This window comes from Oncorhynchus masou, chromosome 33, assembly GCF_036934945.1.
Source record: "Oncorhynchus masou masou isolate Uvic2021 chromosome 33, UVic_Omas_1.1, whole genome shotgun sequence".
NCBI lineage: Eukaryota > Metazoa > Chordata > Actinopteri > Salmoniformes > Salmonidae > Oncorhynchus > Oncorhynchus masou.
Genome location: NC_088244.1, coordinates 337,726 through 361,633, shown reverse-complemented (window position 1 = coordinate 361,633; position 23,908 = coordinate 337,726). Strand labels below are relative to the sequence as shown.

Genomic DNA, 23,908 nt, shown 5'->3' with positions numbered 1-23,908 from the left:
ATGAGGAGAGAGCCTTACCACAGCTCTGGAGGAGGTAAAGGCCACCATGAGGAGAGATCCTTACCACAGCTCCGGAGGAGATAAAGACCACCATGAGGAGAGAGCCTTACCACAGCTCTGGAGGAGGTAAAGGCCACCATGAGGAGAGAGCCTTACCACAGCTCTGGAGGAGGTAAAGGCCACCATGAGGAGAGAGCCTTACCACATCTCTGGAGGAGGTAAAGGCCATCATGAGGAGAGAGCCTTACCACAGCTCTGGAGGAGGTAAAGACCACCATGAGAAGAGATCCTTACCACAGCTCTGGAGGAGATAAAGACCACCATGAGGAGAGAGCCTTACCACAGCTCTGGAGGGGGTAAAGGCCACCATGAGGAGAGATCCTTACCACAGCTCTGGAGGAGGTAAAGACCACCATGAGAAGAGAGCCTTACCACAGCTCTGGAGGGGGTAAAGGCCACCATGAGGAGAGATCCTTACCACAGCTCTGGAGGAGGTAAGGACCACCATGAGGAGAGATCCTTACCACAGCTCTGGAGGAGGTAAAGACCACCATGAGGAGAGAGCCTTACCACAGCTCTGGAGGGGGTAAAGGCCACCATGAGGAGAGATCCTTACCACAGCTCTGGAGGAGGTAAAGACCACCATGAGGAGAGAGCCTTACTACAGCTCTGGAGGAGGTAAAGGCCACCATGAGGAGAGATCCTTACCACAGCTCTGGAGGAGGTAAAGGGCACTATGAGGAGAGAGCCTTACCACAGCTCTGGAGGAGGTAAAGTCCACCATGAGGAGAGAACCTTACCACAGCTCTGGAGGAGGTAAAGGCCACCATGAGGAGAGAGCTAGTGCAGGTAAAGAAGATGGTAAATGAGTTGTCTGTCATAAGAAGCTGTGTTTGAATACTCATACTAACGTCACTATTTGTGATGTAAATTGAGTAAGTAGAATGCTTATTGGTCATAGTATGGACATAGTATCCCAAAGGTTCCAGGATGTCGTACTACATTCACCAAAATACGACGTGTGCTAGCAGTGGACACTATTTCCGTGATTTAGGGCCTATAATGCAACTATTTCTAAACTGGATGTGGCTTCAGAACATTTTCAGATTTGAAGAAAATTAGGAAAATATGCAGCCGAAGTCTGACGAGAGCGGATAGAAATTCATTGCTTTAACTAATTATCACAAATGTTAACACAGTGTTGAACAACGTAATAAAGTAATTACATTCAAGTAAGTTAAGTTAAACATTATATTGGCAATTTGTTAGCTACGCTATTCTTACGAACCACATAGCATATCATTACAGCAGTATGTACTGGTATGTTAGCTACGCTGTCCTTATGAACCACATAGCATATCATTACAGCAGTATGTACTGGTATGTTAGCTAGCTACCTAAGTAACATAAGTTGGCTGCTAATACATTAAAACTTACAGCACCTCCAGATGACACTAGGGAGAGGAGCCACCTCCAGATGACACGAGGGAGAGGAGCCACCTCCAGATGACACGAGGGAGAGGAGCCACCTCCAGATGACACTAGGGAGAGGAGCCACCTCCAGATGACACTAGAGAGAGGAGCCACCTCCAGATGACACTAGGGAGAGGAGCCACCTCCAGATGACACTAGGGAGAGGAGCCACCTCCAGATGACACTAGGGAGAGGAGCCACCTCCAGATGACACTAGGGAGAGGAGCCACCTCCAGATGACACTAGGGAGAGGAGCCACCTCCAGATGATACTAGAGAGGAGCCACCTCCAGATGACACTAGGGAGAGGAGCCACCTCCAGATGACAGGGGGGAGAGGAGCCACCTCCAGATGACAGGAGGGATAGGAGCCACCTCCAGATGACACGAGGGAGAGGAGCCACCTCCAGATGACACTAGGGAGAGGAGCCACCTCCAGATGACACTAGGGAGAGGAGCCACCTCCAGATGACACTAGAGAGAGGAGCCACCTCCAGATGACACTAGAGAGAGGAGCCACCTCCAGATGACACTAGAGAGAGGAGCCACCTCCAGATGACACTAGGGAGAGGAGCCACCTCCAGATGACAGGGGGGAAAGGAGCCACCTCCAGATGACAGGAGGGAGAGGAGCCACCTCCAGATGACAGGAGGGAGAGGAGCCACCTCCAGATGACAGGAGGGAGAGGAGCCACCTCCAGATGACACTAGGGAGAGGAGCCACCTCCAGATGACACTAGGGAGAGGAGCCACCTCCAGATGACACTAGAGAGAGGAGCCACCTCCAGATGACACTAGAGAGAGGAGCCACCTCCAGATGACACTAGAGAGAGGAGCCACCTCCAGATGACACTAGAGAGAGGAGCCACCTCCAGATGACACTAGTGAGAGGAGCCACCTCCAGATGACACTAGGGAGAGGAGCCACCTCCAGATGACACTAGAGAGAGGAGCCACCTCCAGATGACACTAGAGAGAGGAGCCACCTCCAGATGACACTAGAGAGAGGAGCCACCTCCAGATGACACTAGAGAGAGGAGCCACCTCCAGATGACACTAGAGAGAGGAGCCACCTCCAGATGACACCCATCAGACTCCCTCATCTCCCCATAACATCAGTTACCCTCTCCTCTAGGTCCCTGCGTAGTTCAGATAGATTATCTTGCAGCCCCACCCCACCGTTCCCCACAAACCCGGTACTCTCCTGGACTGTATACTGCTGACAGAAAACCTGAATCTGGGCTTTCCCTAGATCCCACCGATTTAGAGACTCAAACTCCCCTTTCAGCTGCTCCCACCTCTCCCAAAAGCCCTGGGAGCAAAATGTGGCATCTGGTAGGAGCTTTATGTTGAATTTCCAATAGGAAGTCTCCCGTGGCCCTGGTGAAACAGAGCTGATCCAATAGGAAGTCTCCCGTGGCCCTGGTGAAACAGAGCTGGGCCAATAGGAAGTCTCCCAGGGCCCTGGTGAAACAGAGCTGAGCCAATAGGAAGTCTCCCGTGGCCCTGGTGAAACAGAGCTGAGCCAATAGGAAGTCTCCCGTGGCCCTGGTGAAACAGAGCTGAGCCAATAGGAAGTCTCCCAGGGCCTGTGCCATGGAAACAGGATGGTCTGAAAACCCAAAAGAGAATGGAGGCCCTCACTAGCCTATTGCTCTCATTCTTCTGTATAGATATGATCAGAATGAGCTGCGCTCACCCTACCCACAACCACCTTCACCCACGTATACGGCTTTGAGGTAGGATACTTAGTTCTCCATGTGTCACCTAGACAACTGATTCAGAACATCGTTCAACAACCCTGCTGAGCCCAAATGCAGCTCCTCAGTATTCCTGTCTTTAGTAAAGTCAATGATACAGTACCACCCCCCCAACACAGGCACCTCATCCAGCGCTGTGTCATCAGTATTCCTGTTTTAGACAAACGTACCCGCCCTGTACCAGGTGCAAACATTTCTGAAAGCAAAGACAAGGTTATTGATTTACCTCTAACTACTTACAACCCTTACACACCTCCTTCGAAGAGAGAATGTTGACAAGATTTGTGCCATGGCTCAGCACCTACACCCCTTCCAGCAGACCCCCCAGTCACCTTAATTATTTACACCACTGCGTGTCTCCAGCTAAAGAAATCACGTACCTTATTTTGTTTTACATCCCAGCAGACCCCTGTACTTCTCCCCAATGACAGGATTTCCTGGGAGGAGCCCCCCCCCCCTGTACTACTCCCCAATGACAGGATATCCTGGGAGGAGCCCCCCCCCCCTGTACTACTCCCCAATGACAGGATTTCCTGGGAGGAGCCCCCCCCCCCGTACTTCTCCCCAATGACAGGATTTCCTGGGAGGAGCCCCCCCCCCTGTACTTCTCCCCAATGACAGGATTTCCTGGGAGGAGCCCCCCCTGTACTACTCCCCAATGACAGGATTTCCTGGGAGGAGCCCCCCCCTGTACTTCTCCCCAATGACAGGATTTCCTGGGAGGAGCCCCCCCCCCTGTACTTCTCCCCAATGACAGGATTTCCCGGTAATCAGCTCCTCCTCAGGCCCCGCCAGCATGCTTACCGTTCCCCACAGACCCGGTAATCAGCTCCTCCTCAGGCCCCGCCAGCATGCTTACCGTTCCCCACAGACCCGGTAATCAGCTCCTCCTCAGGCCCCGCCAGCATGCTTACCGTTCCCCACAGACCCGGTAATCACCTCCTCCTCAGGCCCCGCCAGCATGCTTACCGTTCCCCACAGACCCGGTAATCAGCTCCTCCTCAGGCCCCGCCAGCATGCTTACCGTTCCCCACAGACCCGGTACTCACCTCCTCCACTGGAGTCTCGGTTACTACAGCAACCAACCTCTGGTCATTCAGCCCAGCTTTAACCTGTCCACGAGCTCCCTCCCTCATCCTTCTGTCTCAGCCAGGCTCTGTCCTCTAAGCCGGGACCCCCCAACAGTAGCCTGCCCCCAAAACGATCTAACGGCAGGTTGCCCTTGTCTCTCTGGGCATGCAAACTACTTGAGCTCAACCCTCGCATTAAGGAGAAGTCCTCCTGTTTTATAGGCCAAGTATAAGTAGCGTATATGCAGCCAAGACAAAGGTAAACGTGGTCAGAGCCTGAAATAACTGTATACAATACAATCAAGGTGAGGGTGTTGGAAACGCTTTTGGCAATTAATCTGCTTCTGTTCTGTGGGTGGCACAGTGGGCTCTTTTTAAAGGATGGGGCCCGATCTCTCAGAGTCCCTGGGATCCAGGTGGTCAGCCAGTCACTGGGACGACCTGGGATCCAGCTGGACAGGGGTGGTCTGCCAGTCACTGGGACGACCTGGGATCCAGCTGGACAGGGGTGGTCTGCCAGTCACTGGGACGACCTGGGATCCAGCTGGACAGGGGTGGTCTGCCAGTCACTGGGACGACCTGGGATCCAGCTGGACAGGGGTGGTCTGCCAGTCACTGGGACGACCTGGGATCCAGCTGGACAGGGGTGGTCTGCCAGTCACTGGGACGACCTGGGATCCAGCTGGACAGGGGTGGTCTGCCAGTCACTGGGACGACCTGGGATCCAGCTGGACAGGGGTGGTCTGCCAGTCACTGGGACGACCTGGGATCCAGCTGGACAGGGGTGGTCTGCCAGTCACTGGGACGACCTGGGATCCAGCTGGACAGGGGTGGTCTGCCAGTCACTGGGACGACCTGGGATCCAGCTGGACAGGGGTGGTCTGCCAGTCACTGGGACGACCTGGGATCCAGCTGGACAGGGGTGGTCTGCCAGTCACTGGGACGACCTGGGATCCAGCTGGACAGGGGTGGTCTGCCAGTCACTGGGACGACCTGGGATCCAGCTGGACAGGGGTGGTCTGCCAGTCACTGGGACGACCTGGGATCCAGCTGGACAGGGGTGGTCTGCCAGTCACTGGGACGACCTGGGATCCAGGTGGACAGGGGTGGTCTGCCAGTCACTGGGAAGACCTGGGATCCAGCTGGACATGGGTGGTCTGCCAGTCACTGGGAAGACCTGGGATCCAGCTGGACAGGGGTGGTCTGCCAGTCACTGGGACGACCTGGAATCCAGCTGGACAGGGGTGGTCTGTCAGTCACTGGGAAGACCTGGGATCCAGCTGGACATGGGTGGTCTGCCAGTCACTGGGACAACCTGGGATCCAGCTGGACAGGGGTGGTCTGCCAGTCACTGGGACGACCTGGGATCCAGCTGGACAGGGGTGGTCTGCCAGTCACTGGGACGACCTGGGATCCAGGGGGACAGGGGTGGTCTGCCAGTCACTGGGATGACAACCCACATTGGGATGAGGAGAGCATTTAGCGGGTGGAATAGTGGAGAACAATTGGAGCTTTACTCAAGAGCAGTGCAAATGGTACCGCTATATGGACACTCAATCAGTATGGTACCTTCTAATGGTTTACAAACACATAATATGATCAACAGAATTGAAAACTGTATCACATTATGGTAAATGGTGAAAAAAAATATAGCCAGTTAAAATATTAATGGCTTAGCAGATATTAAGAAAAGACAGTATTTACCTGGCTAAAAGAGAAGGAAAATAATATCTATTATTGCCAGGAAACTCATTCAATTATTTTAAAAATAATTGTTTGGGGAAAGGACTGGGGGGGTAAAATATATGAGCAAAGAAACTCAAAAGGGATGATGACCTTAACATCTTTGATCCGAATGTGCAAATTGTTCAGACAGAGCTGGAAGTTCGACGGACAGAGGAATTTATAACGGACTATTCCCAACACAATATACAGTGCATTCGGGAAGTATTCAGACCCCTTCACCTTTTTCACATTTTCTTACAGTATTATTCTAAAATGTATGAAATCATTTTTTCACCCCTCAATCTACACACCAGATAATGACAGAGAAAACAGGTAACACAAAAGTGTCTAAATGTAAATAAAAATACAAAATATAAATACCTTATATACAGTTGAAGTCGGAAGTTTACATACACTGAGGTGGAATCATTCAAATTAGTTTTTAATTCGCTTAGTCGGACTATCATTTGTTTTTCAACAGGACAATGACCCAACACACCTCCAGGCTGTGTAAAGGCTATTTGACCAAGATGGAGAGTGATGGAGTGATGCATCAGATGACCTGTCCTCCACAATCACCTGACCTCAACCCAATGGAGATGGTTTGGCACCTGAAACCCCACCTCTTTAAGGAATACCTAGGATAGGATAAAGTAATCCTTCTCACCCCCCCCCCCCCCATTAAATGATTTAGATGCACTATTGTAAAGTGGCTGTTCCACTGGATGTCATAAGGTGAATTCACCAATTTGTAAGTCGCTCTGGATAAGAGCGTCTGCCAAATGACTTAAATGTAAATGTTTGGGATGAGTTAGACAGCAGAGTGAAGGAAAAGCAGCATATTTGGGAACTCCTTCAAGACTGTTGGAAAAGCATTCCAGGTGAAGCTGGTTGAGAGAATGTCAAGAGTGTGCAAAGCTGTCATCAAGGCAAAGGGTGGCTATTTGATGAATCTCAAATATAAAATATATTTTTATTTGTCAAACACTTTTTTTGTTATTACATGATTGTGATATGTGTTATTTCATAGTTGATGTTTTCACTATTATTCTACAATGTCAAAAAAATGTAATGAAGAGAAACCCTTGAATGAGTAGGTGTGTCCAAACCTTTGACTGGTACTGTAGGAATTCAGACCCTTTGCTATGAGACTCAAAATTGAGCTCAGGTGCATCCTGTTTCCATTGATCATCCTTGAGATGTTTCTACAACTTGATTCACCTGTGGTAAATTCAATTGATTGGACATGATTTGGAATGGCACACACCTGTCTATATAAGGTCCCACAGTTGACAGTGTATGTCAGAACAACAACCAAGACATGAGGTCAAAATAATTGTCCGTAGAGCTCAGAGACAGGATTGTGTCGAGGCACAGATCTGGGGAAGGGGACCAACATTTCTGCAGCATTGAAGGTCAAGAACACAGTGCCTCCATCATTCTTAAATGGAAGAAGTTTGGAACCACCAAGACTCTTCCTAGAGCTGGCCACTCTGCTAAACTGAGCAATCGGGGAAGAAGGGTCTTGGTCAGGGAGGTGACCAAGAACCCGCTGGTCACTCCGACAAAGCTCCAGAGTTCCTCTGTGGAGATGGGAGAATCTTCCAGAAGGACAACCATCTCTGCAGCACTCCACCAATCAGGCCTTTATGGTAGAGTGGCCAGGAGGAAGCCAGTCCTCAGTAAAAGGCACATAACAGCACGTTTGCCATAAGGCACCTAAAGGACTCTCAGACCATGAGAAACAAGATTCTCTGGACTGATGAAACCAAGATTGAAGTCTTTGGCCTGAATGCCAAGCGTCACGTCTGGAGGAAGCCTGGCACCATCCCTACGGGGAAGCATGGTGGTGGCAGCATCATGCTGTGGGGATGTGTTTCAGCGCAGAGACTGGGAGACGAGTCAGGATCGAGGGAAAGATGAACTGAGCAAAGTACAGAGAGATCCAAGAAGAAAGCACTTAGGACCTCAGACTGGGGGCAAAGGTTCACCTTCTAACAGGACAATGACCTTAAACACACAGCCAAGACAACGAAGGAGTGGCTTCGGGACAAGTCTCTGAATGCCCTTGAATGGACCAGCCAAAGCCTGGTGTTCAAACCGACTGATTGTCTCTGGAGAGAAAATAGCTGTGTAGTGATGCTCCCCATCCAACCTGACAGACCTTGAGAGGATCTGCAAAGAACGGGGGAAACTCCCACATACAGGTGTGCCAAGCTTGTACTGTCATACCCAAGTACTCAAGGCTGTAATCGTTGCCAAAGGTGCTTCAACAAAATGCTGGGTAAAGGGTCTGAATACTTATGTAAATGTGATATTTCAGTTTATTTAATATACATTTGCAAAAACGTTAAAAAAAAAACAGTTTCTGATTTGTCATTATGGGGTATTGTGTTGAGGGAAAAAAATGTAATCAATTTTCAAATAAGGGTGTAATGAAATGTGGAAAACGTTGAGGGGTCTGAATACTTTCAGCATGTATCTACACGTACGCTCACAAGACACAGTCCTCCTTATTGTCCCTACAATTTCCAAGCTGGAGGCAGGGCTGTCTCCTACAAAGCTACATTTTTATGAAATGTCTGCCTGTCCATGTGAGAGACTCAGTCTCCTGCTGTCTCTGCCTGGCCGGCTCCCCTCTCTCCACTGGGATTCTCTGCCTCTGACCCTATTACAGGTGCTGCGTAACTGCAGAACGAACCGCCCTTGCTGTCTCTGCCTGGCCGGCTCCCCTCTCTCCACTGGGATTCTCTGCCTCTGACCCTATTACAGGTGCTGCGTAACTGCAGAACGAACCACCCTTGCTGTCTCTGCCTGGCCGGCTCCCCTCTCTCCACTGGGATTCTCTGCCTCTGACCCTATTACAGGTGCTGCGTAACTGCAGAACGAACCACCCTTGCTGTCTCTGCCTGGCCGGCTCCCCTCTCTCCACTGGGATTCTCTGCCTCTGACCCCACCATGAGGGCTGAGTCATTGGCTTACGAGTGCTCTTCCATGCCGTCCCTAGGAGGGGTGCATCACATCTTGCCAGGCTTTTCCCCCCGCTATTCTCTACTTGAATGGGTTGAGTCATTGATGTGATCTTCCTGTCCGGTCATGCTCCCCTCTGGCTCGAGCAGTGGAGATCATCGTGGTCTATACTTGGCCTTGTCTCAGCGTAGTAAGTTGGTGGTCTGTGCTTTGGCAAAGTGGGTGGGTTTATATCCTGCCTGATTGGCCCTGTCCGGGGGTAACTGTGGACACAGCATCCCGAACCCCTGTCTCAGTCTCCAGTATCTATGCTGCTATAGTCTATGTGCCAGGGGGTCAGTCTGTTCTATCTGGTGTCCTGTGTGATCTTAGTGATCCTCATTCTCTCATCCCTCTGTCCTCTGTGTTACCTTGGTCAGTATGTGGTATATCTGTGGATACATCAGTCCTCTGTGTCTGTTACCTTGGTCAGTATGTGGTATATCTGTGGATACATTAGTCCTCTGTGGCTGTTACCTTGGTCAGTATGTGGTATATCTGTGGATACATTAGTCCTCTGTTGACTTGGTCAGTAAGTGGTATATCTGTGGATACATTAGTCCTCTGTGGCTGTTACCTTGGTCAGTAAGTGGTATATCTGTGGATACATTAGTCCTCTGTGGCTGTTACCTTGGTCAGTAAGTGGTATATCTGTGGATACATCAGTCCTCTGTTGACTTGGTCAGTATGTGGTATATCTGTGGATACATCAGTCCTCTGTTGACTTGGTCAGTATGTGGTATATCTGTGGATACATTAGTCCTCTGTGGCTGTTACCTTGGTCAGTATGTGGTATATCTCTGGATACATCAGTCCTCTGTTGACTTGGTCAGTATGTGGTATATCTGTGGATACATTAGTCCTCTGTGGCTGTTACCTTGGTCAGTATGTGGTATATCTCTGGATACATTAGTCCTCTGCGATGTCTGTGTTCTGCTACTCTCAACACCTCAGCGCTGACTTGAGGCAGAGGGGGCGTGGTTATGTCCATGTGACTCCGCGTCGCCATTGACAACAGCGATGGAATGTTGGACCCGCTCCCGTTACCGTGGGAACCATCCCCTCCACTCCCCCGACCGGACGGATCGTCCCACCCGGAGGACTTGTCTGTCAGATGGCTGAAAGAGTGAAAAGGGAGAGAGGAGAGAAAGGGTTAGTGGGGGGGAGAGAGGAGGAGAGAACGGGTTAGTGAGGGGGGGAGAGAGGAGGAGAGAACAGGTTAGTGGGGGGAGAGAGGGAGAGAGGAGAGAAAGGGTTAGTGGGGGGAGAGAGGAGGAGAGAACGGTTTAGTGAGGGGGAGAGAACGGGTCAGTGGGGGGAGAGGGAGAGAATGGGTTAGTGAGGGGGAGAGAGGGAGAGAGGAGAGAAAGGGTTAGTGAGGGGGAGAGGGAGAGAATGGGTTAGTGGGGGAGAGAGGAGGAGAGAAAGGGTTAGTGAGGGGGAGAGAGGGAGAGAAAGGGTTAGTGAGGGGGAGAGAGGAGGAGAGAAAGGGTTAGTGAGGGGGGGAGAGAGGAGGAGAGAACGGGTTAGTGAGGGGGAGAGAGGAGGAGAGAATGGGTTAGTGAGGGGGAGAGCGGAGGAGAGAATGGGTTAGTGAGGGGGAGAGAAAGGGTTAGTGAGGGGGGAGAGAGGGAGAGAAAGAGTTAGTGAGGGGGAGAGAGGAAGAGAAAGGGTTAGTGAGGGGGAGAGAAAGGGTTTGTGAGGGGGAGAAAAAGGGTTAGTGAGGGGGAGAAAAAGGGTTAGTGAGGGGGGAGAGAGGGAGAGAAAGGGTTAGTGAGGGGGAGAGAGGGAGAGAAAGGGTTAGTGAGGGGGAGAGAGGGAGAGAAAGGGTTAATGAGGGGGAGAGAGAGAGAGAAAGGGTTAGTGAGGGGGAGAGAAAGGGTTAGTGAGGGGGAGAGAGGGAGAGAAAGGGTTAGTGAGGGGGAGAGAGGGAGAGAAAGGGTTAGTGAGGGGGAGAGAGGGAGAGAAAGGGTTAGTGAGGGGGAGAGAAAGGGTTAGTGAGGGGGAGAGAGGAGGAGAGAACGGGTTAGTGAGGGGGGAGAGAGGAGAGAACAGGTTAGTGGGGGGAGAGAGGAGGGAGAGAGGAGAGAAAGGGTTAGTGGGGGGAGAGAGGAGGAGAGAACGGTTTAGTGAGGGGGAGAGAACGGGTCAGTGGGGGGAGAGATGGAGAGAATGGGTTAGTGAGGGGGAGAGGGAGAGAATGGGTTAGTGAGGGGGAGAGAGGGAGAGAGGAGAGAAAGGGTTAGTGAGGAGGGAGAGAGGAGAGAAAGGGTTAGTGGGGGGAGAGGGAGAGAATGGGTTAGTGGGGGGAGAGAGGAGGAGAGAAAGGGTTAGTGAGGGGGGAGAGAGGGAGAGAGAATGGGTTAGTGAGGGGGGAGAGAAAGGGTTAGTGAGGGGGAGAGATGGAGAGAAAGAGTTAGTGAGGGGGAGAGATGAAGAGAAAGGGTTAGTGAGGGGGGAGAGAAAGGGTTTGTGAGGGGGGAGAAAAAGGGTTAGTGAGGGGGAGAAAAAGGGTTAGTGAGGGGGAGAGAGGGAGAGAAAGGGTTAGTGAGGGGGAGAGAGGGAGAGAAAGGGTTAGTGAGGGGGAGAGAGGGAGAGAAAGGGTTAATGAGGGGGAGAGAGAGAGAGAGAAAGGGTTAGTGAGGGGGGAGAGAAAGGGTTAGTGAGGGGGAGAGAGGGAGAGAAAGGGTTAGTGAGGGGGAGAGAGGGAGAGAAAGGGTTAGTGAGGGGGAGAGGGAGAGAAAGGGTTAGTGAGGGGGGAGAGAAAGGGTTAGTGAGGGGGAGAGAGGAGGAGAGAACGGGTTAGTGAGGGGGGAGAGAGGAGAGAACAGGTTAGTGGGGGGAGAGAGGGAGAGAGGAGAGAAAGGGTTAGTGGGGGGAGAGAGGAGGAGAGAACGGTTTAGTGAGGGGGAGAGAACGGGTCAGTGGGGGGAGAGATGGAGAGAATGGGTTAGTGAGGGGGAGAGGGAGAGAATGGGTTAGTGAGGGGGAGAGAGGGAGAGAGGAGAGAAAGGGTTAGTGAGGGGGAGAGAGGGAGAGAGGAGAGAAAGGGTTAGTGAGGGGGAGAGGGAGAGAATGGGTTAGTGGGGGGAGAGAGGAGGAGAGAAAGGGTTAGTGAGGGGGAGAGAGGGAGAGAGAATGGGTTAGTGAGGGGGAGAGCGGAGGAGAGAATGGGTTAGTGAGGGGGGGAGAGCGGAGGAGAGAATGGGTTAGTGAGGGGGAGAGAAAGGGTTAGTGAGGGGGAGAGAGGGAGAGAAAGAGTTAGTGAGGGGAGAGAGGGAGAGAAAGGGTTAGTGAGGGGGGAGAGAAAGGGTTTGTGAGGGGGAGAAAAAGGGTTAGTGAGGGGGAGAAAAAGGGTTAGTGAGGGGGAGAGAGGGAGAGAAAGGGTTAGTGAGGGGGAGAGAGGGAGAGAAAGGGTTAGTGAGGGGGGAGAGAGGGAGAGAAAGGGTTAGAGAGGGGGAGAGAAAGGGTTAGTGAGGGGGGAGAGAAAGGGTTAGTGAGGGGGGAGAGAGGGAGAGAAAGGGTTAGTGAGGGGGAGAGAGGGAGAGAAAGGGTTAGTGAGGGGGAGAGAGGGAGAGAAAGGGTTAGTGAGGGGGAGAGAAAGGGTTAGTGAGGGGGGGAGAGAAAGGGTTAGTGAGGGGGAGAGAGGGAGAGAAAGGGTTAGTGAGGGGGAGAGAGGGAGAGAAAGGGTTAATGAGGGGGAGAGAAAGGGTTAGTGAGGGGGAGAGAAAGGGTTAGTGAGGGGGGAGAGAGGGAGAGAAAGGGTTAGTGAGGGGGGAGAGAGGGAGAGAAAGTGTTAGTGAGGGGAGAGGGGGAGAGAAAGGGTTAGTGAGGGGGAGAGAGGGAGAGAAAGGGTTAATGAGGGGGAGAGAGGGAGAGAAAGGGTTAGTGAGGGGGAGAGAAAGGGTTAGTGAGGGGGGGAGAGAAAGGGTTAGTGAGGGGGAGAGAGGGAGAGAAAGGGTTAGTGAGGGGGAGAGAGGGAGAGAAAGGGTTAGTGAGGGGGAGGAGGGAAAGAAAGGGTTAGTGAGGGGGAGAGGGGGAGAGAAAGGGTTAGTGAGGGGGGAGAGATAGTGTTAGTGAGGGGGAGAGAGGGAGAGAAAGGGTTAGTGAGGGGGAGAGAGGGAGAGAAAGGGTTAGTGAGGGGGAGAGAGGGAGAGAAAGGGTAAGTGAGGGGGAGAGAGGGAGAGAAAGGGTAAGTGAGGGGGAGAGAGGGAGAGAAAGGGTTAGTGAGGGGGAGAGAGGGAGAGAAAGGGTTAGTGAGGGGGAGAGGGGGAGAGAAAGGGTTAGTGAGGGGGAGAGAAAGTGTTAGTGAGGGGGAGAGAGGGAGAGAAAGGGTTAATGAGGGGGAGAGAAAGGGTTAGTGAGGGGGAGAGAAAGGGTTAGTGAGGGGAGAGAGGGAGAGAAAGAGTTAGTGAGGGGGGAGAGAGGAAGAGAAAGGGTTAGTGAGGGGGAGAGAAAGGGTTTGTGAGGGGGGAGAAAAAGGGTTAGTGAGGGGGAGAAAAAGGGTTAGTGAGGGGGAGAGAGGGAGAGAAAGGGTTAGTGAGGGGGAGAGAGGGAGAGAAAGGGTTAGTGAGGGGGAGAGAGGGAGAGAAAGGGTTAATGAGGGGGGGAGAGAGAGAGAGAAAGGGTTAGTGAGGGGGAGAGAAAGGGTTAGTGAGGGGGAGAGGGAGAGAAAGGGTTAGTGAGGGGGAGAGAGGGAGAGAAAGGGTTAGTGAGGGGGGAGAGAGGGAGAGAAAGGGTTAGTGAGGGGGGGAGAGAAAGGGTTAGTGGGGGGAGAGAGGAGGAGAGAACGGGTTAGTGAGGGGGGGAGAGAGGAGGAGAGAACAGGTTAGTGGGGGGGAGAGAGGGAGAGAGGAGAGAAAGGGTTAGTGGGGGGAGAGAGGAGGAGAGAACGGTTTAGTGAGGGGGAGAGAACGGGTCAGTGGGGGGAGAGATGGAGAGAATGGGTTAGTGAGGGGGAGAGGGAGAGAATGGGTTAGTGAGGGGAGAGAGGGAGAGAGGAGAGAAAGGGTTAGTGAGGGGGAGAGAGGGAGAGAGGAGAGAAAGGGTTAGTGAGGGGGAGAGGAGAGAATGGGTTAGTGGGGGGGAGAGAGGAGGAGAGAAAGGGTTAGTGAGGGGGAGAGAGGGAGAGAGAATGGGTTAGTGAGGGGGAGAGCGGAGGAGAGAATGGGTTAGTGAGGGGGAGAGCGGAGGAGAGAATGGGTTAGTGAGGGGGGAGAGCAGAGGAGAGAATGGGTTAGTGAGGGGGAGAGAAAGGGTTAGTGAGGGGGAGAGAGGGAGAGAAAGAGTTAGTGAGGGGGAGAGAGGAAGAGAAAGGGTTAGTGAGGGGGAGAGAAAGGGTTTGTGAGGGGGGAAAAAAGGGTTAGTGAGGGGGAGAAAAAGGGTTAGTGAGGGGGAGAGAGGGAGAGAAAGGGTTAGTGAGGGGGAGAGAGGGAGAGAAAGGGTTAGTGAGGGGGAGAGAGGGAGAGAGAATGGGTTAGTGAGGGGGAGAGCAGAGGAGAGAATGGGTTAGTGAGGGGGAGAGAAAGGGTTAGTGAGGGGGAGAGAGGGAGAGAAAGAGTTAGTGAGGGGGAGAGAGGAAGAGAAAGGGTTAGTGAGGGGGGAGAGAAAGGGTTTGTGAGGGGGGAGAAAAAGGGTTAGTGAGGGGGAGAAAAAGGGTTAGTGAGGGGGGAGAGAGGGAGAGAAAGGGTTAGTGAGGGGGGAGAGAGGGAGAGAAAGGGTTAGTGAGGGGGAGAGAGGGAGAGAAAGGGTTAATGAGGGGGGAGAGAGAGAGAAAGGGTTAGTGAGGGGGGAGAGAAAGGGTTAGTGAGGGGGAGAGAGGGAGAGAAAGGGTTAGTGAGGGGGAGAGAGGGAGAGAAAGGGTTAGTGAGGGGGAGAGAAAGGGTTAGTGAGGGTGAGAGAGGAGGAGAGAACGGGTTAGTGAGGGGGGAGAGAGGAGAGAACAGGTTAGTGGGGGGAGAGAGGGAGAGAGGAGAGAAAGGGTTAGTGGGGGGGGGGAGAGAGGAGGAGAGAACGGTTTAGTGAGGGGGGAGAGAACGGGTCAGTGGGGGGAGAGATGGAGAGAATGGGTTAGTGAGGGGGAGAGGGAGAGAATGGGTTAGTGAGGGGGAGAGAGGGAGAGAGGAGAGAAAGGGTTAGTGAGGGGGAGAGAGGGAGAGAGGAGAGAAAGGGTTAGTGAGGGGGAGAGGGAGAGAATGGGTTAGTGGGGGGGAGAGGGAGAGAGAATGGGTTAGTGAGGGGGGAGAGAGGGAGAGAGAATGGGTTAGTGAGGGGGAGAGCGGAGGAGAGAATGGGTTAGTGAGGGGGAGAGAGGGAGAGAGAATGGGTTAGTGAGGGGGGAGAGCGGAGGAGAGAATGGGTTAGTGAGGGGGAGAGCGGAGGAGAGAATGGGTTAGTGAGGGGGAGAGAAAGGGTTAGTGAGGGGGAGAGAGGGAGAGAAAGAGTTAGTGAGGGGGAGAGAGGGAGAGAAAGGGTTAGTGAGGGGGAGAGAAAGGGTTTGTGAGGGGGAGAAAAAGGGTTAGTGAGGGGAGAAAAAGGGTTAGTGAGGGGGAGAAAAAGGGTTAGTGAGGGGGAGAGAGGGAGAGAAAGGGTTAGTGAGGGGGAGAGAGGAGGAGAGAAAGGGTTAGTGAGGGGGAGAGAGGGAGAGAGAATGGGTTAGTGAGGGGGAGAGCGGAGGAGAGAATGGGTTAGTGAGGGGGGAGAGCGGAGGAGAGAATGGGTTAGTGAGGGGGAGAGAAAGGGTTAGTGAGGGGGAGAGAGGGAGAGAAAGAGTTAGTGAGGGGGAGAGAGGGAGAGAAAGGGTTAGTGAGGGGGGAGAGAAAGGGTTTGTGAGGGGGAAAAAAGGGTTAGTGAGGGGGAGAAAAAGGGTTAGTGAGGGGGAGAAAAAGGGTTAGTGAGGGGGAGAGAGGGAGAGAAAGGGTTAGTGAGGGGGGAGAGAGGGAGAGAAAGGGTTAGTGAGGGGGAGAGAGGGAGAGAAAGGGTTAGAGAGGGGGGGGAGAGAAAGGGTTAGTGAGGGGGAGAGAAAGGGTTAGTGAGGGGGAGAGAGGGAGAGAAAGGGTTAGTGAGGGGGGAGAGGGAGAGAAAGGGTTAGTGAGGGGGAGAGAAAGGGTTAGTGAGGGGGAGAGAAAGGGTTAGTGAGGGGGGAGAGAGGGAGAGAAAGGGTTAGTGAGGGGGAGAGAGGGAGAGAAAGGGTTAATGAGGGGGGGGGGAGAGAAAGGGTTAGTGAGGGGGAGAGAAAGGGTTAGTGAGGGGGGAGAGAGGGAGAGAAAGGGTTAGTGAGGGGGAGAGAGGGAGAGAAAGTGTTAGTGAGGGGAGAGGGGGAGAGAAAGGGTTAGTGAGGGGGAGAGAGGGAGAGAAAGGGTTAATGAGGGGGGAGAGAGGGAGAGAAAGGGTTAGTGAGGGGGGAGAGAAAGGGTTAGTGAGGGGGAGAGAGGGAGAGAAAGGGTTTGTGAGGGGGAGAGAGGGAGAGAAAGGGTTAGTGAGGGGGAGAGAGGGAAAGAAAGGGTTAGTGAGGGGGAGAGGGGGAGAGAAAGGGTTAGTGAGGGGGAGAGATAGTGTTAGTGAGGGGGGAGAGAGGGAGAGAAAGGGTTAGTGAGGGGGAGAGAGGGAGAGAAAGGGTTAGTGAGGGGGGAGAGGGAGAGAATGGGTTAGTGAGGGGGGAGAGAGGGAGAGAGGGAGAGAAAGGGTTAGTGAGGGGGAGAGAGGGAGAGAGGAGAGAAAGGGTTAGTGAGGGGGAGAGGGAGAGAATGGGTTAGTGGGGGAGAGAGGAGGAGAGAAAGGGTTAGTGAGGGGGAGAGAGGGAGAGAGAATGGGTTAGTGAGGGGGAGAGCAGAGGAGAGAATGGGTTAGTGAGGGGGAGAGCGGAGGAGAGAATGGGTTAGTGAGGGGGGGGAGAGAAAGGGTTAGTGAGGGGGAGAGAGGGAGAGAGAGTTAGTGAGGGGGAGAGAGGGAGAGAAAGGGTTAGTGAGGGGGAGAGAAAGGGTTTGTGAGGGGGAGAAAAAGGGTTAGTGAGGGGGAGAAAAAGGGTTAGTGAGGGGGAGAGAGGGAGAGAAAGGGTTAGTGAGGGGGAGAGAGGGAGAGAAAGGGTTAGTGAGGGGGAGAGAGGGAGAGAAAGGGTTAGAGAGGGGGAGAGAAAGGGTTAGTGAGGGGGGGAGAGAAAGGGTTAGTGAGGGGGAGAGAGGGAGAGAAAGGGTTAGTGAGGGGGGAGAGAGGGAGAGAAAGGGTTAGTGAGGGGGGGGAGAGAAAGGGTTAGTGAGGGGGGGGAGAGAAAGGGTTAGTGAGGGGGGGAGAGAAAGGGTTAGTGAGGGGGAGAGAGGGAGAGAAAGGGTTAGTGAGGGGGAGAGAGGGAGAGAAAGGGTTAATGAGGGGGAGAGAAAGGGTTAGTGAGGGGGAGAGAAAGGGTTAGTGAGGGGGAGAGAGGGAGAGAAAGGGTTAGTGAGGGGGAGAGAGGGAGAGAAAGGGTTAGTGAGGGGGGAGAGAAAGGGTTAGTGAGGGGGAGAGAAAGGGTTAGTGAGGGGGAGAGAGGGAGAGAAAGGGTTAGTGAGGGGGAGAGAGGGAGAGAAAGGGTTAATGAGGGGGAGAGAGGGAGAGAAAGGGTTAGTGAGGGGGGAGAGAAAGGGTTAGTGAGGGGGGAGAGAAAGGGTTAGTGAGGGGGAGAGAGGGAGAGAAAGGGTTAGTGAGGGGGAGAGAGGGAGAGAAAGGGTTAGTGAGGGGGAGAGAGGGAAAGAAAGGGTTAGTGAGGGGGAGAGGGGGAGAGAAAGGGTTAGTGAGGGGGGAGAGAAAGTGTTAGTGAGGGGGAGAGAGGGAGAGAAAGGGTTAGTGAGGGGGAGAGAGGGAGAGAAAGGGTTAGTGAGGGGGAGAGAGGGAGAGAAAGGGTAAGTGAGGGGGAGAGAGGGAGAGAAAGGGTAAGTGAGGGGGGAGAGAGGGAGAGAAAGGGTTAGTGAGGGGGGAGAGAGGGAGAGAAAGGGTTAGTGAGGGGGAGAGGGGGAGAGAAAGGGTTAGTGAGGGGGGAGAGAAAGTGTTAGTGAGGGGGGAGAGAGGGAGAGAAAGGGTTAGTGAGGGGGGAGAGAAAGGGTTAGTGAGGGGGGAGAGAAAGGGTTAGTGAGGGGGGAGATGACCCCCACGCTCCAAACACTGGCCCCTGATTGACTACATCATGGATGTCCCCACGCTCCAAACACTGGCCCCTGATTGACTACATCATGGATGTCCCCACGCTCCAAACACTGGTACCTGATTGACTACATCATGGATGTCCCCACGCTCCAAACACTGGTACCTGATTGACTACATCATGGATGCCCCCACACTCCAAACACTGGTACCTGATTGACTACATCATGGTTGCCCCCACGCTCCAAACACTGGTACCTGATTGACTACATCATGTATGCCCCCACGCTCCAAACACTGGTACCTGATTGACTACATCATGGATGCCCCCACGCTCCAAACACTGGTACCTGATTGACTACATCATGGATGCCCCCACGCTCCAAACACTGGTACCTGATTGACTACATCATGGATGCCCCCACGCTCCAAACACTGGTACCTGATTGACTACATCATGGATGCCCCCACACTCCAAACACTGGCCCCTGATTGACTACATCATGGATGCCCCCACGCTCCAAACACTGGCTCCTGATTGACTACATCATGTATGTCCCCACGCTCCAAACACTGGTACCTGATTGACTACATACCCCACGCTCCAAACACTGGCCCCTGATTGACTACATACCCCACGCTCCAAACACTGGCCCCTGATTGACTACATACCCCACGCTCCAAACACTGGCCCCTGATTGACTACATACCCCACGCTCCAAACACTGGTACCTGATTGACTACATCATGGATGCCCCACGCTCCAAACACTGGTACCTGATTGACTACATCATGGATGCCCCCACGCTCCAAACACTGGTACCTGAGTGACTACATCATGGATGCCCCCACGCTCCAAACACTGGCCCCTGATTGACTACATACCCCACGCTCCAAACACTGGCCCCTGATTGACTACATCATGGATGCCCCCACGCTCCAAACACTGGCCCCTGATTGACTACATCATGGTTGCCCCCACGCTCCAAACACTGGTACCTGATTGACTACATCATGGTTGCCCCCACACTCCAAACACTGGTACCTGATTAACTACATACCCCACGCTCCAAACACTGGCCCCTGATTGACTACATACCCCACGCTCCAAACACTGGCCCCTGATTGACTACATACCCCACGCTCCAAACACTGGCCCCTGATTGACTACATACCCCACGCTCCAAACACTGGTACCTGATTGACTACATCATGGTTGCCTCCACGCTCCAAACACTGGTACCTGATTAACTACATACCCCACGCTCCAAACACTGGCCCCTGATTGACTACATACCCCACGCTCCAAACACTGGCCCCTGATTGACTACATCATGGATGCCCCCACGCTCCAAACACTGGTACCTGATTGACTACATACCCCACGCTCCAAACACTGGTACCTGATTGACTACATACCCCACGCTCCAAACACTGGTACCTGATTGACTAAATCATGGATGCCCCCACGCTCCAAACACTGGCCCCTGATTGACTACATCATGGATGCCCCAACGCTCCAAACACTGGTACCTGATTGACTACATCATGGTTGCCCCCACGCTCCAAACACTGGTACCTGATTGACTACATACCCCACGCTCCAAACACTGGTACCTGATTGACTAAATCATGGATGCCCCCACGCTCCAAACACTGGCCCCTGATTGACTACATCATGGATGCCCCAACGCTCCAAACACTGGTACCTGATTGACTACATCATGGTTGTCCCCACGCTCCAAACACTGGTACCTGATTGACTACATACCCCACGCTCCAAACACTGGCCCCTGATTGACTACATCATGGTTGCCCCCACGCTCCAAACACTGGTACCTGATTGACTACATCATGGATGCCCCCACGCTCCAAAACACTGGTACCTGATTGACTACATACCCCACGCTCCAAACACTGGTACCTGATTGACTACATACCCCACGCTCCAAACACTGGTACCTGATTGACTACATCATGGATGCCCCCACGCTCCAAACACTGGTACCTGATTAACTACATACCCCACGCTCCAAACACTGGCCCCTGATTGACTACATACCCCACGCTCCAAACACTGGTACCTGATTAACTACATACCCCACGCTCCAAACACTGGCCCCTGATTGACTACATACCCCACGCTCCAAACACTGGTACCTGATTGACTACATCATGGATGCCCCCACGCTCCAAACACTGGTACCTGATTGACTACATACCCCACGCTCCAAACACTGGTACCTGATTGACTACATACCCCACGCTCCAAACACTGGTACCTGATTGACTAAATCATGGATGCCCCCACGCTCCAAACACTGGTACCTGATTGACTACATACCCCACGCTCCAAACACTGGTACCTGATTGACTACATCATGGTTGCCCCCACGCTCCAAACACTGGTACCTGATTGACTACATCATGGATGCCCCCACGCTCCAAACACTGGTACCTGATTGACTACATACCCCACGCTCCAAACACTGGTACCTGATTGACTACATCATGGATGCCCCCACGCTCCAAACACTGGTACCTGATTGACTACATACCCCACGCTCAAAACACTGGTACCTGATTGACTACATCATGGATGCCCCCACGCTCCAAACACTGGTACCTGATTGACTACATACCCCACGCTCCAAACACTGGTACCTGATTGACTACATCATGGTTGCCCCCACGCTCCAAACACTGGCCCCTGATTGACTACATCATGGATGCCCCCACGCTCCAAAACACTGGTACCTGATTGACTACATACCCCACGCTCAAAACACTGGTACCTGATTGACTACATCATGGATGCCCCCACGCTCCAAACACTGGTACCTGATTGACTACATACCCCACGCTCCAAACACTGGTACCTGATTGACTACATCATGGATGCCCCCACGCTCCAAACACTGGTACCTGATTGACTACATCATGGTTTCCCCCACGCTCCAAACACTGGTACCTGATTGACTACATCATGGTTTCCCCCACGCTCCAAACACTGGTACCTGATTGACTAAATACCCCACGCTCCAAACACTGGTACCTGATTGACTACATCATGGATGCCCCCACGCTCCAAACACTGGTACCTGATTGACTACATCATGGTTTCCCCCACGCTCCAAACACTGGTACCTGATTGACTACATACCCCACGCTCCAAACACTGGCCCCTGATTGACTACATCATGGTTGCCCCCACTCTCCAAACACTGGTACCTGATTGACTACATACCCCACGCTCCAAACACTGGTACCTGATTGACTACATCATGGTTGCCCCCACTCTCCAAACACTGGCCCCTGATTGACTACATACCCCACGCTCCAAACACTGGTACCTGATTGACTACATACCCCACGCTCCAAACACTGGCCCCTGATTGACTACATCATGGTTGCCCCCACTCTCCAAACACTGGTACCTGATTGACTACATCATGGTTGTCCCCACGCTCCAAACACTGGCCCCTGATTGACTACATCATGGATGTCCCCACACTCCAAACACTGGCCCCTGATTGACTACATACCCCACGCTCCAAACACTGGTACCTGATTGACTACATACCCCGCACTCCAAACACTGGCCCCTGATTGACTACATCACAGTGAGACGTTCTGACACTAATGACGTCCTGCTGACACGTGACATGAGGAGTGCTGAATGCTGGACAGATCACGGTGTGGTACTGGCTAAACTCCAGGTGAGAATACGTCCAGCTACATCTAGGCCGACGAAGCTGGCCCCCCCTACAGATCATCTTGGCCAGCGCTCTGTAGAGGGGGGGGGGGGGCAGATGAAGCTCTACAAGTACCAGCTAAAAACGTTGCTGAAGAAGTGCAACATCAAACCCACAGACCTAGAGGATGCTGCTGCCAACCGTTCCACCTGGCGGCAGCTCTGCCAGAGTGGTATACAGAGGTGGGAGGAGGAGAGGGGCACAGAAACAGCTAAAACAGCTCAGGAGACATACGACCATGCCTGCCCCCACCAACAGACTGTACATACCCCACCTGAAATAAAGTTTGTGGAACTTGGATTGGACTCTATAGTTACCAAATAATTCACAGTTAACTCAGAAGTAGAAGTCATCATCAGATAAAATGGACTACCATAAGCAACAGGTGTGTGTGTGTAACAGGTGTGTGTGTGTAAGTGTAACAGGTGTCTTACTGGCTGCTGTCGTTTGGTTCGTCTCCATCGGAAGAAGACGATGGCGAGTGGGAGGGGCCAGAGGGAGCAGACGTGTGGTGATTTGTTAATCTACTTCCTCCCTGGTCATATGGAGCCGACCAATCCATGTAGCCCATTGTCCCAGACAGCGAATCATTGCAGCCCGGCAGGGGGGGCAGGTTCTGGAACAGAGAGGGGTGGCCTGGTCCACACGGAGCATTCCGATAGGGTGGTTTTACCCCCTGGGGAGGAAACACACAGGCTGTCTCTCAATATGCATACTATCGTACTCCACACTCATGCTCCAAGTGCATTCTCCCACCACGTTCTCTTCAGTACGTTCTTGTGCGGACGAGTGTGGAGAACACATAAAACATGATATTAGAGCAGCACTCCCCCTACTGTATTACCTCACGCTGAGCAGCACTCCCCCTACTGTATTACCTCAGCACTCCCCCTACTGTATTACCTCACGCTGAGCAGCACTCCCCCTACTGTATTACCTCAGCACTCCCCCTACTGTATTACCTCACGCTGAGCAGCACTCCCCCTACTGTATTACCTCACGCTGAGCAGCACTCCCCCTACTGTATTCCCTCAGCACTCCCCCTACTGTATTACCTCACGCTGAGCAGCACTCCCCCTACTGTATTACCTCAGCACTCCCCCTACTGTATTAACTCACGCTGAGCAGCACTCCCCTACTGCATTACCTCACGCTGAGCAGCACTCCTACTGTATTACCTCAGTACTCGCCCTACTGTATTACCTCACGCTGAGCAGCACTCCCCCTACTGTATTACCTCACGCTGAGCAGCACTCCCCCTACTGTATTACCTCAGCACTCCCCTACTGTATTACCTCACGCTGAGCAGCACTCCCCCTACTGTATTACCTCAGCACTCCCCCTACTGTATTACCTCACGCTGAGCAGCACTCCCCCTACTGTATTACCTCACGCTGAGCAGCACTCCCCCTACTGTATTCCCTCAGCACTCCCCCTACTGTATTACCTCACGCTGAGCAGCACTCCCCCTACTGTATTACCTCAGCACTCCCCCTACTGTATTAACTCACGCTGAGCAGCACTCCCCTACTGCATTACCTCACGCTGAGCAGCACTCCTACTGTATTACCTCAGTACTCGCCCTACTGTATTACCTCACGCTGAGCAGCACTCCCCCTACTGTATTACCTCACGCTGAGCAGCACTCCCCCTACTGTATTACCTCAGCACTCCCCCTACTGTATTACCTCACGCTGAGCAGCACTCCCCCTACTGTATTACCTCACGCTGAGCAGCACTCCCCCTACTGTATTCCCTCAGCACTCCCCCTACTGTATTACCTCACGCTGAGCAGCACTCCCCCTACTGTATTACCTCACGCTGAGCAGCACTCCCCCTACTGTATTACCTCAGCACACCCCTACTGTATTACCTCAGCACTACCCCTACTGTATTACCTCAGCACTCCCCCTACTGTATTACCTCACTCTGAGCAGCACTCCCCTACTGTATTACCTCAGCACTCCCCCTACTGTATTACCTCACGCTGGGCAGCACTCCCCCTACTG

The 23,908-nt window shown here is 52.9% G+C and overlaps 1 protein-coding gene across 2 annotated transcripts in view; it reads right to left on the bottom strand.

The window, feature by feature from the left end:
- The window catches only part of LOC135527660 (constitutive coactivator of PPAR-gamma-like protein 2), an 89,507-nt gene that overhangs the window by 31,437 nt on the left and 34,162 nt on the right, over positions 1-23,908 (bottom strand). For both annotated transcript variants that reach the window (XM_064956142.1, XM_064956143.1), the window contains exons 7-8: positions 22,334-22,575; positions 9,911-10,151 (exon numbers count right to left, since the gene is read on the bottom strand). In XM_064956142.1, coding sequence (XP_064812214.1) covers positions 9,911-10,151; positions 22,334-22,575 — 483 coding nt within the window. The remainder of the gene's footprint in view (positions 1-9,910; positions 10,152-22,333; positions 22,576-23,908) is intronic.